Source organism: Podarcis filfolensis (genome assembly GCF_964270895.1).
Source record: "Podarcis filfolensis genome assembly, chromosome: 17".
In the NCBI taxonomy this organism is placed as follows: domain Eukaryota; kingdom Metazoa; phylum Chordata; class Lepidosauria; order Squamata; family Lacertidae; genus Podarcis; species Podarcis filfolensis.
Genome location: NC_139621.1, coordinates 37,592,656 through 37,606,688, shown reverse-complemented (window position 1 = coordinate 37,606,688; position 14,033 = coordinate 37,592,656). Strand labels below are relative to the sequence as shown.

Below are 14,033 nucleotides of genomic sequence, written 5' to 3'. Positions count from 1 at the left end.
ACCAAATCAAGTTGTAGATGGCTTGGTTTACTCCCCTGTCATATTTCAAGTTCCATTGAAGGGATTATTTCTCTGACAGGTATTGATCTTGAAAATTTCATTTTGCCCCCCCCTTTCAGTTTCTTATAAAAGCAGAACACAGCTCTTTGAAGTGCTGGTACCCACAACTGTACTTAATACCTTTTAAAAGCTATTCTTCTGAATTGCCATCTTTATTCGTCTAGAACTCACAAACAAAAGAAAGGATCCTCTTTTCATACTGGAATTTTAGTTCCAAGCTGAAGATCACCTTCAGTGCAGACTTGGGGAGGAGGAAGCAAACTGCATCTAAAAAGCAGTAGGCTTGGGCTGGTGGGCCATCATTTTTGAGCAAAAACCAGCATCCTTTTGATATGATTTGATAACTGCCTCCTGTTTTTTTAACAACAATGCCGATCTCAAAACAGCTCACAACAATAACATTAGCATAAAGAATGAGTAAGCGTTTCAATCAGTGCAATCATATCCAAACACAAAGCAAAAAAACCACAAATAAATTCATCAAACAATTAATACAATTCAGTACAAACTCATAGTGATTCAAAGTATCAGGAATGGCTGCTGAGCCCCAGCTGTTTACTGTCGAATCAGATCAGACGTCAATCTGGCTTTCTGTGGGTTGACATTTGTTCCGATTCAGCAGTAAACAGTGGGTTTTCCTGGAGAAAGCGGTGGGGCAAACGAAAAACCTCGCAGACCTGTGCCTAGAAATCACGGGACAAGTCCCAAAGCAGATCCTTTTTGAAAGTAGATTGGTTGTGCTAGGATGGCAGAGCCCAGTAATCCATTGCACAAGACCTAAAGTTCTGTTATGCACCTGAAGCACTCCTGCAAAATAGTAACAGTCCAGAGGCACTCAAAACAATTCATTAGTAAGACAAAGCTCTCCCTGACAGCCGAGTTTTAATTAAACAAATAATTTGCGAAAAGATAAAGGTGTTCCGAAGGGAGCTTTGCTGGACAATGAGCTGTCACAGCTGCCCTTGTTCAAATCCTTGTTGATATTGCCTCTGGAAAGGATGCGACCCAGAGAGGAACCCTACTGGGATTGGGAGAAATATATGGGGAAAGGCCCAATAGGCACACATGGCTTTCACCCCACATTCAGTACTATCATTATCCTAAGTGGTGGAAAGCTTGAGCAGAGAACTAAAGGTCCACTCCAACTTGGAGTCCGTATTTTATGTCAGCTGTACAAGTGGACATTTCACGTTCCCATTGTACTTTGGGTGGACTGTATATTCCTTACAGTTGGAGGAAAGGTATTTGGGTACCAGGAAAACAAATTAAGGCATGGATGCACAATCCTCTGGTTAGGTCGCATCTTTCCCGATGGTAACAGCCTTCTCTCTCCCCATTACCCCCTGGCTTTCTGTAGCTGGGACAGGAACCAGAAGCGACGTCACCACTCCAGCCAGCAAAGCGGACAGCAGCAGGAGGGTAGCCATCAGCCCTTAACGGACCTATCTCCCTCTGCGGTCAGCATCCTGGGGCCCTTCAGCGACTCGCCGGCCCCTACACCAGACATGATGGAAACTGGACAGGTTCTGGAAGGCATGGAGAAGCTAGAGGGACTAGGGAAGACCAGTGCCTTCCAGCTCAACAGGTAACTCACACAAATTGCAAGTATCAATCAATCGATTTATTGTAGGTAGCCAAAGGCCTTCACTATGAACAGCAAAGAGCAAAAGCAGGGCAATACTCTGGAAAGAAGAAACAACTCCCGGCAGTGCTTGATTTATAGCATGGAACACAACTACTTTATAATATGATCCTGGGACACCCAGGAAGTATTAAAAAATGCAGCTACATAAGAACATGAATCATTCTCAAAATATAATTATAAACGAGTTTCCTCCAGCACTCTGTCAGAACAGCAATTGTGAATCACAGTTGGGATAGTCCTCAGTATCACTCAATGCTCTTGCTCTCATTGTGAAAAGTTATCTATTAGTACTCTGCAAATTTAAAAAAGCATTTTGATATGATATGATGATACTATACTATACTATACTATACTATACTATACTATACTATACTATACTATACTATACTTTACAGTGGTACCTCTGGTTGCAAATGGGATCCGTTCCGGAGGCCCGTTCGCAACCTGAAAGGAACGCAACCTGCATCTGCGCACGTGCGGGTCACAATTCACCACTTCTGTGCATGTGTGTGATGTCGCATGCACGAGCTGCGAAAACCGGAAGTAACCCTTTCCGGTACTTCTGGGTCACTGCAGGACGCAACCTGAAAAAAGTAAGATGAAGCAAACGTAACAAGAGGTATGACTGTACTGTACTGCACTGAAATGTTTAAATGTTTCTTTGTCCTTGAATCTTCCTGCCACATTTGCCATCCTCTCCTGCTACCTCCTTTGAGAACCACTGCACTACAGGGTCACAATAGCCTGACCTAAGGGGAGGGGCATGTCACAAAAGCAATACAGTGACCACCATTCCGGCAGATTGCATACAAGATTTAAGAAGTGGGTCCCGATATGCATGCTTGGTTTGAAGGTGGGTCCTGGATCTGAGAAGATAGGACAGTACTGATGTCGTGGAAGTATAATGCTGGGAAAGCAGTTCCTCTTTCAGCTGAAGCACATGTTCTGAAGATGACTCACTCTCAGCTGTACGTACCCAGTGTGCAACAGCTGCAGCACAAAAAGTGCAGAGCTGTAAGCGTTGGCCTGTTTTAATCAATGGATTTATCAACCAGGTCTGCAATTCTGCGTGCAGTTGGCTTCAGTGAGATTGTAGCAGCCTAACTGTTCGCAGGGATGCAACCCAAAGCTGTGGTTGATTAATAAGTTAAGGCTGATCAAATTTCAGTTGCTGGGACCATGAGCTACACATTTCTTATAGTAGGTATGTTGCATCTGGTATGCTGCTCTAAAGAAAAACAAAAAACTACAGTGGTACCTTGGGTTACATACGCTTCAGGTTACATACGTTTCAGGTTACAGACTCTGCTAACCCAGAAATAGTGCTTCAGGTTAAGAACTTTGCTTCAGGATAAGGACAGAAATCGTGCTCCGGCTGTCAAGTTGTGGGTGAACATATCAGACGACACAGCGATTCTTCAAACAGCTCTTGTTTATTCACAGGCCAGGACAGAACTCAACTGAAGGGTTCAGCCAGCCTGCTTATATAGAGCTCCAATACAATGTAACTGTACCAATTTTCTAAAACTATCCAATCACTGAACGCCACTTTCGATCCCTTATTTGCATAACTATCTACGGTATCCCCCTGCTGGCCCAGGGTGAGAACTTCAGTATATAACACTGGCGGCGTGGCGGCAGCAGGAGGCCCCATTAGCTAAAGTGGTGCTTCAGGTTAAGAACAGTTTCAGGTTAAGAACGGAGCTCCGGAACGAATTAAGTTCTTAACCCGAGGTACCAATGTATTTAATTGGACTTGTCTTCTGACAACAAACCACCGAGTTTATTTCATTTTAAGTGCTGACACTGGTATCTCAAAAAGGCATCTCTTTTTGCCCTGTTTGGGTTTGCCCTGTTTACTCCACATTTAATGTAATCCCATGGCAAGGGAGACGGGAGGTAGTGGCAATGCCCCCACTGCCATGCCCCTGCCCGCCCTTTGGAAAGGGGAAGCAATTGTAGTGCAGATCTAGCTCTTTATGCATGAACTCTTCCTCCATAATAGTTCCACATCATGGCCAGAGCCTAGGTCTGGTAGAGAGGATTTCCCATACAACCTGTTGTGCAAGGGTGAGGTCAGCTGCTATGGTCCCATTCGCCCCCTCTGCATTAGTACAAGCACAGGGGTTTTTTGGGGGGGGTGATGGTGGTGGAGAGGACGCCCAAATAGGGGCTACTGAAGTTTTTTTATGATGTTCAAATCTATTCATATCTAATCAGTTAAAGGGTGGAACCTTGATGAACTACAGCCACAAGTTCTCCTGAAACTACCTTGATATGGTGAAGAGATCAGGAGCTACTCTCTACGACAAGGGATTCCAAAGGGTGTGGGCAGGAGAGGATGGCAAGTGTGGTGGGGTGGTTCAAAGACAATCAAAGAAACATTTAAACATTTCAGTGTAGTATAGTATCAAAGTATTTTAATAAACGAGATTACCCGGCAACAGCAAGCTCATACCTCTCATCGGGTTTGTAGGCATACTTAAGGTACATATGCAAGAAGCTTGTTCATAAGTATATTTTGGGAATGATTTGTGTTCTTATGTAGCTGCATTGCTTTATATTTTCTGTATGCCCCATGATGTCAGGCTTTAGGGAATCAGATCCGCCCCCCAGTGGCAGTAATTAAGAAGATCAAATGAAAGGAGCGTTCTTACCAGATAAGTTATTTAATAATCACAGAGAGAGAGACAAAAGGAATGCATATCTGTCTAAAAATAGCGTTGCTCCCAGTTAAGGTTCACCCCCTCCGTCCCCATTAATCTACATCACTCCTACGTTGGGTAATCTGATCTTGTTTCCCTGCGCTTTCTGTTCTATCACCCTCAGTGCCCGTCTAGTCCGAGGCGAAGGGGGGTGGTCAGGAATGCTGTCCAAGGACACTGAATCTGCCAGCTGTCTCTCCTGGTGTTTGCTCTTCTAGCTGTTCCTCACCCAGTATTTCCCAGCTTTCCCCCTCCGGACTATGCCCCTCTGCAAACCACTGTTCTAAATCAATACTATCCTCCTGCCTTTGGGAAGGTTCAGGGAAAGGGGGCCGTGTGACTCCCACCATTCCTCCTCAGTCCTGACACATGATCATATTATAAAGTAGTTGTGCTCTGTGTTAAAAACAAAGCACTGCTAGGAGTCGTTTCTTTTTGTTTTCCCACGTAAAAAAATTCAGTGTGGTGCCAGCAAATTTTTATTCTCAAAGTGTGGCCCAGGAAAAGAAGAAGTTTGAGAACCTCTGCTGTAGTACAAAGGGTGTGGGGAGACTTAGAAGTGCACCCTATGACAAAAGAACAAGAGACCAGATGAAACAGCTTACCTCTGAACACAGGGAGCATTGTTCATCACTCTTACTCTTTCTCTCTCTTTCTCTTCCCCTTTCTCTCTCCTTCCGCCCTTGTTTCCTGCTCAGGATCCCGCTGGTGAACCTGTGACAGCCCTGGAAGCAGCAGGCCCGGCTCCTTCGTTGCGAGACCAAACACTGAGTTTGCCAGAGAGTCCCCTAGAACTGGCATCCCTCCCTTTTAGTTCCATCCGCCTGCGAGTATGCTACTGCTACTCCTCACGCAGCAGCAGAAGTATTGTAGATCCCTTTGTGCCCTGGCATTCCGTCGTCATTGCAGACCCAGCCCAGACCAAGGTTTTCGCTCAGGAGGAGAGGAGCTGGGCTCCGTGGTGGGTCCTCATGGCAGAGATGATGACTGGGGTGGTCTGATGTGAGCAGAGGGGTGAGGAGGAAGGCCTAGAAGGCAAGAGCTATCAGCACCTTCATGGTAACGTTTCAAAGATATCCCTTGTACCCCCGGCATAAACATTCATACACAAACATGTATTTATTTATGTTTAAGTAAGCATGCTTGATAATGGGATGCAGAAGTAGGATCTCCTATTCGGTGTCTCCCCATCTTTCCTCCCTTTCCTCATCACGCAGTTTTGAAGCATCTTCCAAAGAGCCAAATCTCACATCACATTCTCCTGGGCAATGAATACCTTTCTGTATCGTGGGGATGGGCATATATGGAGGGGAAGTGGGGTGCAGGAAAATCAGACACTCAGCATTGGTATCAAATGGACACGATTCCCTCATCTGTCATCTAATCTTCTTCGGCTGCTTTCGCACCCACCCTCTTCTGTGGAATTGCCATCCTTTGCTTACTCACTTTTTATGGTGTGTCCAGACAACGCCATTGTCGTTCCAGTTTTTTCTGTGTTGGCGTCTCATCCTTTTCCCCAGACCTGATTTGTTGCAGTTGTAGAAGAGGAGTAGCAATAAAGATTGCAACATGCGCCTGTCTACTAGGGACACACAAAGCACGATTGGAGCTTTTTGAAGGCTCCTGTGCCTTTAATTAAATGCTTCCTGGCTTGCAGTTGCAGTCCATTTTATTGCTTTCTGATGATCATGGTACAGGATAATCATGAAAAAATTGCCTTTCAAGCTCATAATTGCCCTCATGTCAACTTCTGTTCCACTTGGGGAGGGGGAGAGGTTTCAATTACTTCCCCCCCCTTTCTTATTTAAAAGCAAACCAGCATTATTTTGCTGTAAAGGTGCCAAAATGAGAGGAAATAAGTAGTTATAGCCTCCATCCTCCCACAGGAGCAGAAAATTACAGTTGGAACATGCAGTTAAGAGGGCCTACTGAAAGGACAGTTATTAAGCTATTCACTGTAATCCCTTTCCATTGCTCACCCAAAAACAATAAATGGGAAGAATCTTCAAGAAGGAATATTTTAATTAACATTGCTGAAAGCCTTTATAGAACTAGACTTACCACTTCATAATCATTATGAGATTCTTGGTCATGGGGGAAGGCATTGCTGGATAGCATAGTGCTATTATCATGTGCGAGCATGGAACTTCTGTTTTAATTCTAGTTCCAGCTAATTGCAGAAAAAGAATGCCTCAGGCGTGCTGGTGGACTGTAAGTGTCGAAGCAACACATTCTGTATTTTTGTCTCACTTCCTGCATCTCCAGATACACCATTCTCCCTCCCTCTAGCGACTGTGACAGCGTTGCAACTCTCCCTCTTTTTCAGACTCCATTCTCTTCACCTGTCTTCCCTAGCATATTTTTTGGCCCTGTTCCATGAATTGCTTCCTGTCCAAGTTATTTTTTGCTAAGCCTGGTTCAGTCTCAGTTCAAATGTGTGTGTCCCCCCCCCCCATAAAAGTATTTTACTAAGCTTTTTTATTTTTTCAAAAAAATTAAAAGTATGCATATAAGTTAATGGCTGGCAGATGGCTTTTTGCTCAGCTAAGGAATAGTAGACCCTGGAGTTTATATAAGAAGTGGTACTAGGTGCTCAGCTCCTCCTGATAGCCAACTGGAGGCCACTGCCTAGTAGAACAGCTGCAGTCCTCACTCTTTGAGCAGATGTCCTCGTAGCACAGTGAATAAAGATTTAATACCTATCTAACAAGGTTCATTGGCAAAGCCCCATATTGGCCAGGGATGCCAACTAATCAGGTTTTGTGGTGGGGAACCTTACTCTGCCCTTATATCTTTATTAACAATTGCTTCTGCAGAAATCAGCAGAGTAAGCTTTCTGTGGCATGGAGATAAATATCACCTGCTATTTCCATCAAGATGCTGTTTTAAGTTGGCAGGCTGCATAGCACCTAATAATTGCACTGAAGTTAAAGGGTTCTCAATCATTAAAATTTGGGTCATGCCCTGGCTTGAGGAGGCCAGTCTCGCGCAGCAGAAATAGCAGCGTAAGGTCCAGCCCAATGCATTCTATTGTCTGAACTGTGCAAAGTCAAATGTAGCCCCTCCTTAACATATTCAAGTTACAAGAAAGGAGATTCCAACTAAACACCAGGAAGAACTTTATGACAGTAAGATCTGCTCAGCAGTGGAACAGACTCCCACGGGAGGTGGTCGACTCTTCTTCCTTGGAGGATTTTAAGCAGAGATTGTACAGCCATCTGTCATGTATGATAGAGTTAAGGTTCCTGCACTGCAGAAGGGGTTGGGCTAGATGACCCTTGGGGTCCCTTCCAACTCTACAGTTCTATAATTCCATAGCTTGTCTCCTACAGCAAGCATATTTCAAAATAATGGAGTCTGTGCAACAACACAGCCGTCCTCATATTAGGTCATCCACCTGCGTGACCATGTGAAAGCTCTGGCTTTCTCCGCATTTATATCATCTGCACTTAACAGACCCATTTAGACACAATCGTTTCTAGGGGAGATTAAATTGATGTGGCCCTTACTGCCCATGGTCCAGTTCATTTCCTCCAACCCGCCAGTGTCTTTGGTCCAACTGCTTTTGCAGTGCAAGAGCCTGCGAAACCTAAGCACAGAAATCAGCGTAAGCTCCAGATTTGGAAGGACCCTTTGCCAGGGAGATCCCTCCCTGAAAAGCTCCTTTTCATTGCTGCTGCTGCACATTCGCTTGCCGTGTTCCTCCCGGCTCAATGTGCCCCGTGGCTCACAGAGAAAGGGCAAGGTCAGCAGAAGCAGCTTCTCCTTCTCCTTGCCCTTGTCCCTGCTCAGTCACTCAGAGAATGCAGGTGAACAGGCAATGAAAGCCACTTGAGATGCCCAATGATGCCAACCCTTGATGCCAGCCCTGAGAGAGGAAAGAGTGGGCCAGTTCTGCACACTATCGTCAAGGATGCCGTCAACTCTAGAAGGGAGGGAACTATCTACAGCCTCATAGAGCCCTTGGATTCTTACATGCTGATATTTTAATTTCTGTAAAGAGCCAAAGCCCTTCAACACGACCATCCTTTCAGTGACAGCGCTGCTCGCATTTAACACCCACCTTAAATAGGTGGGCAAGATGCCAAGCGTAAGCACATTAGAGGTTTCTGAAGGGGGTGGTTGTACGGTGAATGCAGAGCCCATCCCTGCAGCGCATGGCCAAAGTTATTTGTTCTGCACTATCCCCAAGGAGCCCACATCGCGGGCAGGGGAGACGCACAATCAGCATGGGATGAATGCTTGCTGTGCAGTCTGCATGACATAGGGAACCTGCAGAATAAAAGCTGCTTGGTTTGATTTTATTTTATTTTTCAAGGAAATGCTTCTGGGCTAAACAGGTGCAGCGTGCATGCCCCTGTAAGGCATAGGAGAACTCTGGATCACGGCTACTGTTTTGCCAGGGCTGCCAGCGTGGCATCCACGCTTCTATGCAAGTGTGGAAAAAGCATGTTGTGGTGCCAGGTGCAGAATTCAGCTCCCTGAGAACCCCAGCCTTCATTTCAAATAAGAAGCTCGCCCTCTATGACTATGCAGATGTGCTTGAAAAATATGCGGGTAGCCCTGTAGGAAAAAGTTAACATTTCTGCAGTCAGGCATTCCAGTCTTTACAGCAGCCTTAGTGATTGCACAAATTGAGCAGATGTGCATAATGCTCCCATTTTCCTTTTTACTGTTTTTACACCATTCATTCCAGTTTCGGTAGTCACGAATATGCAGGGCGCTAGTCATATATGCAAGACATAGAAGCCCCCCCCCCTCCAATTTCCCCAGTTCCTGCAAACATCATTCCACCACCCCTTTTTGCTTCTGAGGTTTCAGCAGCTTAACTGAGAGCCCGTGTGGTGCAGTGGTTAAGGGTGGTAGACTCGTAATCTGGTGAACTGGGTTCGCGTCTCCGCTCCTCCACATACAGCTTCTGGGTGACCTTGGGCCAGTCACACTTCTCTGAAGTCTCTCAGCCCCACTCACCTCACAGAGTGTTTCTTGTGGGGGAGGAAGGGAAAGGAGAATGTTAGCCACTTTGAGACTCCTTCGGGTAGTGATAAAGCGGGATATCAAATCCAAACTCCTCTTCTTCTTCTTCTTAACATATTTTAAAAACAAAAGTTGAGGTTCTCAGCAAGCTGAAGTCATACAAGGTCTCATGTGACGGTGTGGCTGTGCTGTAGGATGGGTCTTCTGCCTTCTGCCACATTATGGCCCAGGACAACGCAAGGATTTGGTGGAAGCGCATTCAGGTGCTCCCTCTCCTCATCTGGGAAGCTTCCCCTGTTCTCTCCAGCTGAGTTGAAGTCCTGAAAGACCATCTCCCTTGGTGGTTTCTGGGTTGCGTGTTCCTCTCAAGTCTATCCAATATCACAGCCCCGCTTAATACCATTTCCTGCTAACTATGCTCTTTCTTTCCCCATTTTTCTTCTTCTGTGTCATCATACTTTCCTCCCTGTTTGATTGCAGGCTGTCTTTTTATTTCAACATTCCCCCCCCCCCCGTTTTGTATACATACGGGACCCAAAGCAACAAAACCTTAAGAGTTACCCAGTCCCCCTTGGAACCAAAGGAGCAAACGAATCGCAACTAACTTAAAACCCCTTGATTTTCAGTTATTTGTGCATGCATTTATTTGGTCAATTTATATGCCTCCCTTCAAAAGAAGGGCCTCTTCAGAGGTCCTTTTCACTGCACACCTGTGATGATTTGTGCTCAGGATTGTATTGCGACAGTTATACACAACCCAGCCTTCAATACTGTTTATGCCTACAAAGGTTGTGGGGCAAACATACCCCATTGGTGTATGTCTCTCAACTTCCAGCTGAAATCCTGTAACTTTTTATACCACGAATGCTTACTTTTTTTGTCCCACTGCTGTGGCACTATAGTGCAGGAGCGCCCCTCCGGACAGCAATACTGGGAACAATATTACTGGTGAAGCATCGCAGAATAACTAATAAAGCGGGATCACATGTGGGTGGTTCACTATACAGGTAAATCCACCAGTAACACACTATTCTTACATCAATGGCAGGTTGCAGAATCCACCTGCCGAAAAGTGGTCTGGAGGGGATTTTCAAGGGGACTCTCAGCAATTAAAAAAATGCATGGTAAAAATCTGTTTCATTTGGACTCAATCACAACAACCCCAGTCAGAACAAAGAGTCAATTCTTTCAGCTATCGCAGCCTTAAGTGAGCCAATTATAGGAAAGGAAAGGTGGAGGGGTTGGGGAGAGAAAAGGTGCTGGAAAGAGATTTGAGATGCAGGCAAGGGCAGGGAGGGCAAGGCCAGCGGGGTGTTTGGGAGACAGCGGAGGTGCCTGGCCCTTGCATGCACTAGGTGGGCATCTCTGCTATCCCTGCTTGGCTATCACCTCCCCTCTTAGCTTCCTCCAATCACAGCTCCTGCTCACTCTGGGCGACTTGACTAACCCATGACAAATTTCCTGCACAAATGTCACTTCCATGTAGGAAACGGATGCTTGCTCCTGTAGTGATCGTGAGCAGTCAAATATAGAGTAGCAGCCAGAGGCAAGAGGTTCAGCGGTGGGGCTGAACGGGGCATGGAGTTTTGCCATAATAATAAGCATTAATAAATAAATAAAATCAATGTCGCAATTTCCTCTGTAGTATGGAAATAGCACTATAACGCTGTAATATAAATAGATTATTTTTTTGAGTAAAATTGTCTGTTTCTTGGCAGATTGGGTCATGGCCAAAGATGCTCTGGGGAGTCTTCTGAATAGGCTTGGTTAAAAGAGGAAGAGGAAGTCCCTGCAAGAGATTCTCTCCTCTCCTCTCCTCTCCTCTCCTCTCCTCTCCTCTCCTCTCCTCTCCTCCCACCCCCCAATTACACCACTGTCACATGTAACAAATGCCTGTCTGGCATGTCTACATGCCTGGGGAACCCGCCACCCACCAAGTCGACTTGTGGCCAAATAAACGCATGTGCATTTGTGAGACGTGTGACAGTGTCCCTGCAAGTTTCTCTCCTGGAAGTGCTATCTGTGCCTAGCACATCTGTCGTGTGTGAAGCAGGGTCTTTTGTGTGTCTTGCCCTTCTCCTGCCCCTTGTGCACCGTACGATATATTTTTGTAGGGTTTTCTTCTCCTCGTGGTGAAATTCTTAAATTCTTGTGGGATGTAAGTTTCAACATTTTTAAAATAAAACTTTGCAAAATACTGAAAGCTAATGGCTGGCTGCGTGCTCTTGTGGGCTGCTTGCTGCCTGATTGCTGTGAGCAAGCCCATCATTACCCATTTTTATTTTATTTTATTATTATTATGTTTTTGCCTTAAAGCAATGCCTGGGCAGAGCTTGGGATTTGAGAAAAGAATGTTAACCTTTCTTAATGGCCCAAGGCGGCCGGTAGATGTCTCTTTATGGGAGCTGGTGGCCAGAAGATGCTTTCTCACTACAAAGATCTCTCTGCAATGTTTGGAAGGGGAAATCAGATGATCAAACTTGTTCAATGTGGTGGGGTGATAAGGGGTCAGTGGGCAGCCAGCTACTGACCCTCTGGTGTCGTTGCATTGGACCGGACATCATGTCTGGTGTAGGGCGAGAAAGGAACAGTGGCTCCAAGGAACTGTTAGGAACTTAACAGGAGCTCCTGATGTTTCCTTTGCAAGTGGGCTTTGCTTACAGGGCTGGCTCAGCTGCCCTAGGGAGTTCCCTACCAGTGCAGCCAAGAGGGCTGGCTATTCGTGTTGTTCAGCAAGCTGTGCCTGCGCATGAGCATGCGTCTTCTGCGGACAGGTTGCCAGCTATTGTAGTTTGGTGGCGGTCACCAATCCCACCCTCCGTAGCTAAAGGGAAAGGTCAGGTTCCTTGTGTGTGAGAGGGAACAGAACAAGATGCTGGGGTGGCTCAATCGGTAAAGCACAAGGCTCTTAACCTCGAACCCCACGTTGGGCAAAAGATTCCTGTGTCACAAAGGGTTGGACTGAATGACCCTCAGGGTGCCTTCCACCTCTATGGTTCTACACAGTTTAGGGAGAGTCAGAAGAATCAGCTGGAGGCCAGGAGCATTTTAGGGTGCAAAGATCTGGTGTGAGGTAGCACATTGCTTTCTCACATCAGTGAACATGCTGCTTGCCTCTATTAATGCTACTGCTTGCATATTTAAGAACAGGAGTCAGCAACCTTTTTCAGCCGTGGGCCGGACCACTGTCCCTCCGACCATGTGGTGGGCCAGACTATATTTTGAAAAAAAATAATAATGAACAAATTCCTATGCCCCACAAATAACCCAGAGATGCATTTTAAATACAGTCGTACCTCGGGTTACAGACGCTTCAGGTTGCAGATACTTCAGGTTACAGACTCCGCTAACCCAGAAATAGTACCTTGGATTAAGAACTTTGCTTCAGGATGAGAACAGAAATTGCACGGCGGTGGCGGCGGCGTGGTGGCAGCGGGAGGCCCCATTAGCTAAAGTGGTACCTCAGGTTAAGAACAGTTTCAGGTTCAGAACAGACCTCCAGAACGAATTAAGTTCTTAACCCGAGGTACCACTGTAAAAGCATACATTCTACTCATGTAAAAACACCAGACAGGCCCCACGAATAACCCAGAGATGCATTTTAAATAAAAGCACACATTCTACTCATGTAAAAACAGGCTGATTCCCGGACCGTCCGCTGGCTGGATTGAAAAGGCGATCCGGCCCCCCGGGCCTTAGGTTGCCTACCCGTTTAAGAACAAAGCATTTATTTATTTTTTAAAGAAAATAAACCATAAACCGCCAGTGCCCTCTCTCCTCCCTTGAAGGGAAGCTGGTAGCACAGGAATGTCTCGCTGCTAGGGAATTGGAGAGCGCGTAACAGTTCATTACGGGGAGAAATCTGTCTAGGTTGTTGGCTTGGGAAATGTAAGGCATTGCTTAACACGTTGATTCTGTGCAAAAGGAAGATCAACTCCATTCTGGTCACTGGTTGCTCCTGGTCCTTTCTCTCCTCCAGCCCACATGGTGGTGTTGGGGAAACCCTCCTAGCAGAGACTCTTATTTCCACGGGGCTCGCTCAAGATATTTTGGTACCTGAGTGGGAAATCTAAATGCATCTCCCTTCTTGCCAGTTCACAGTGTGTGTAAGTGTAGCGGGGGAGGCACAACCCGCTGGGAAGTCCTCATGCTTGAGCTTCAGAGGAGAACTTTCTGGTGGGTTGCGATCTCCAAGTCGGATCTGGCTGTCTCCCACTCGTGACACCTTTAATGATAACATAACAAAACCTGACACCCGGAGGGCTGCCTCGTCCTTTTTCCACGGTTAGGTCTGCCTCAGAATTCCCGTGCTCAGTTCTGTAATTGCTGCTTTTGCTCGCAACATACAATTTCCCATCTCGAAATCTTGGATTTTTGTAACATTTTAATTTCAGGCTGCAGGAGGGAGGGAGGAGGAGGGAGGACAGAAATAACTGGAAGTAAAGGAAAAGCAAGGCAGGGAGCGGAACGCTTGCTCTCTCGCAAGCTCCACTCCCCATGGCTGCCTCCACGCTTTCTATTTAAGGCTCTTCTCCAGCCTTAAGAGAAGGCTGTCTAGGCTGCTGCCAACGTCCCAGGTTTCCAGGGTTGTTCTGCAGCCTGTCCCCCCGTCCCCCGCCCATCATCTGCTTAAACCCCCCCCCCCA

General features: G+C 46.2%; 1 protein-coding gene across 3 annotated transcripts in view; it reads left to right on the top strand.

Moving 5' to 3' along the window:
* The window catches only part of PIANP (PILR alpha associated neural protein), a 36,151-nt gene extending 24,561 nt beyond the window's left edge, over positions 1-11,590 (top strand). For 2 of the 3 annotated variants that reach the window (XM_083593932.1, XM_083593933.1), the window contains exons 5-6: positions 1,418-1,645; positions 11,106-11,590. In XM_083593932.1, the coding sequence (XP_083450058.1) occupies positions 1,418-1,645; positions 11,106-11,148 (271 nt within the window). In that variant the 3' untranslated portion in view covers positions 11,149-11,590. Of the gene's footprint in view, positions 1-1,417; positions 1,646-5,108; positions 9,167-11,105 lie in introns of those variants that run through there. The other variant, XM_083593934.1, reaches the window with a different exon arrangement.
* Positions 11,591-14,033: the final 2,443 nt, after the last annotated feature.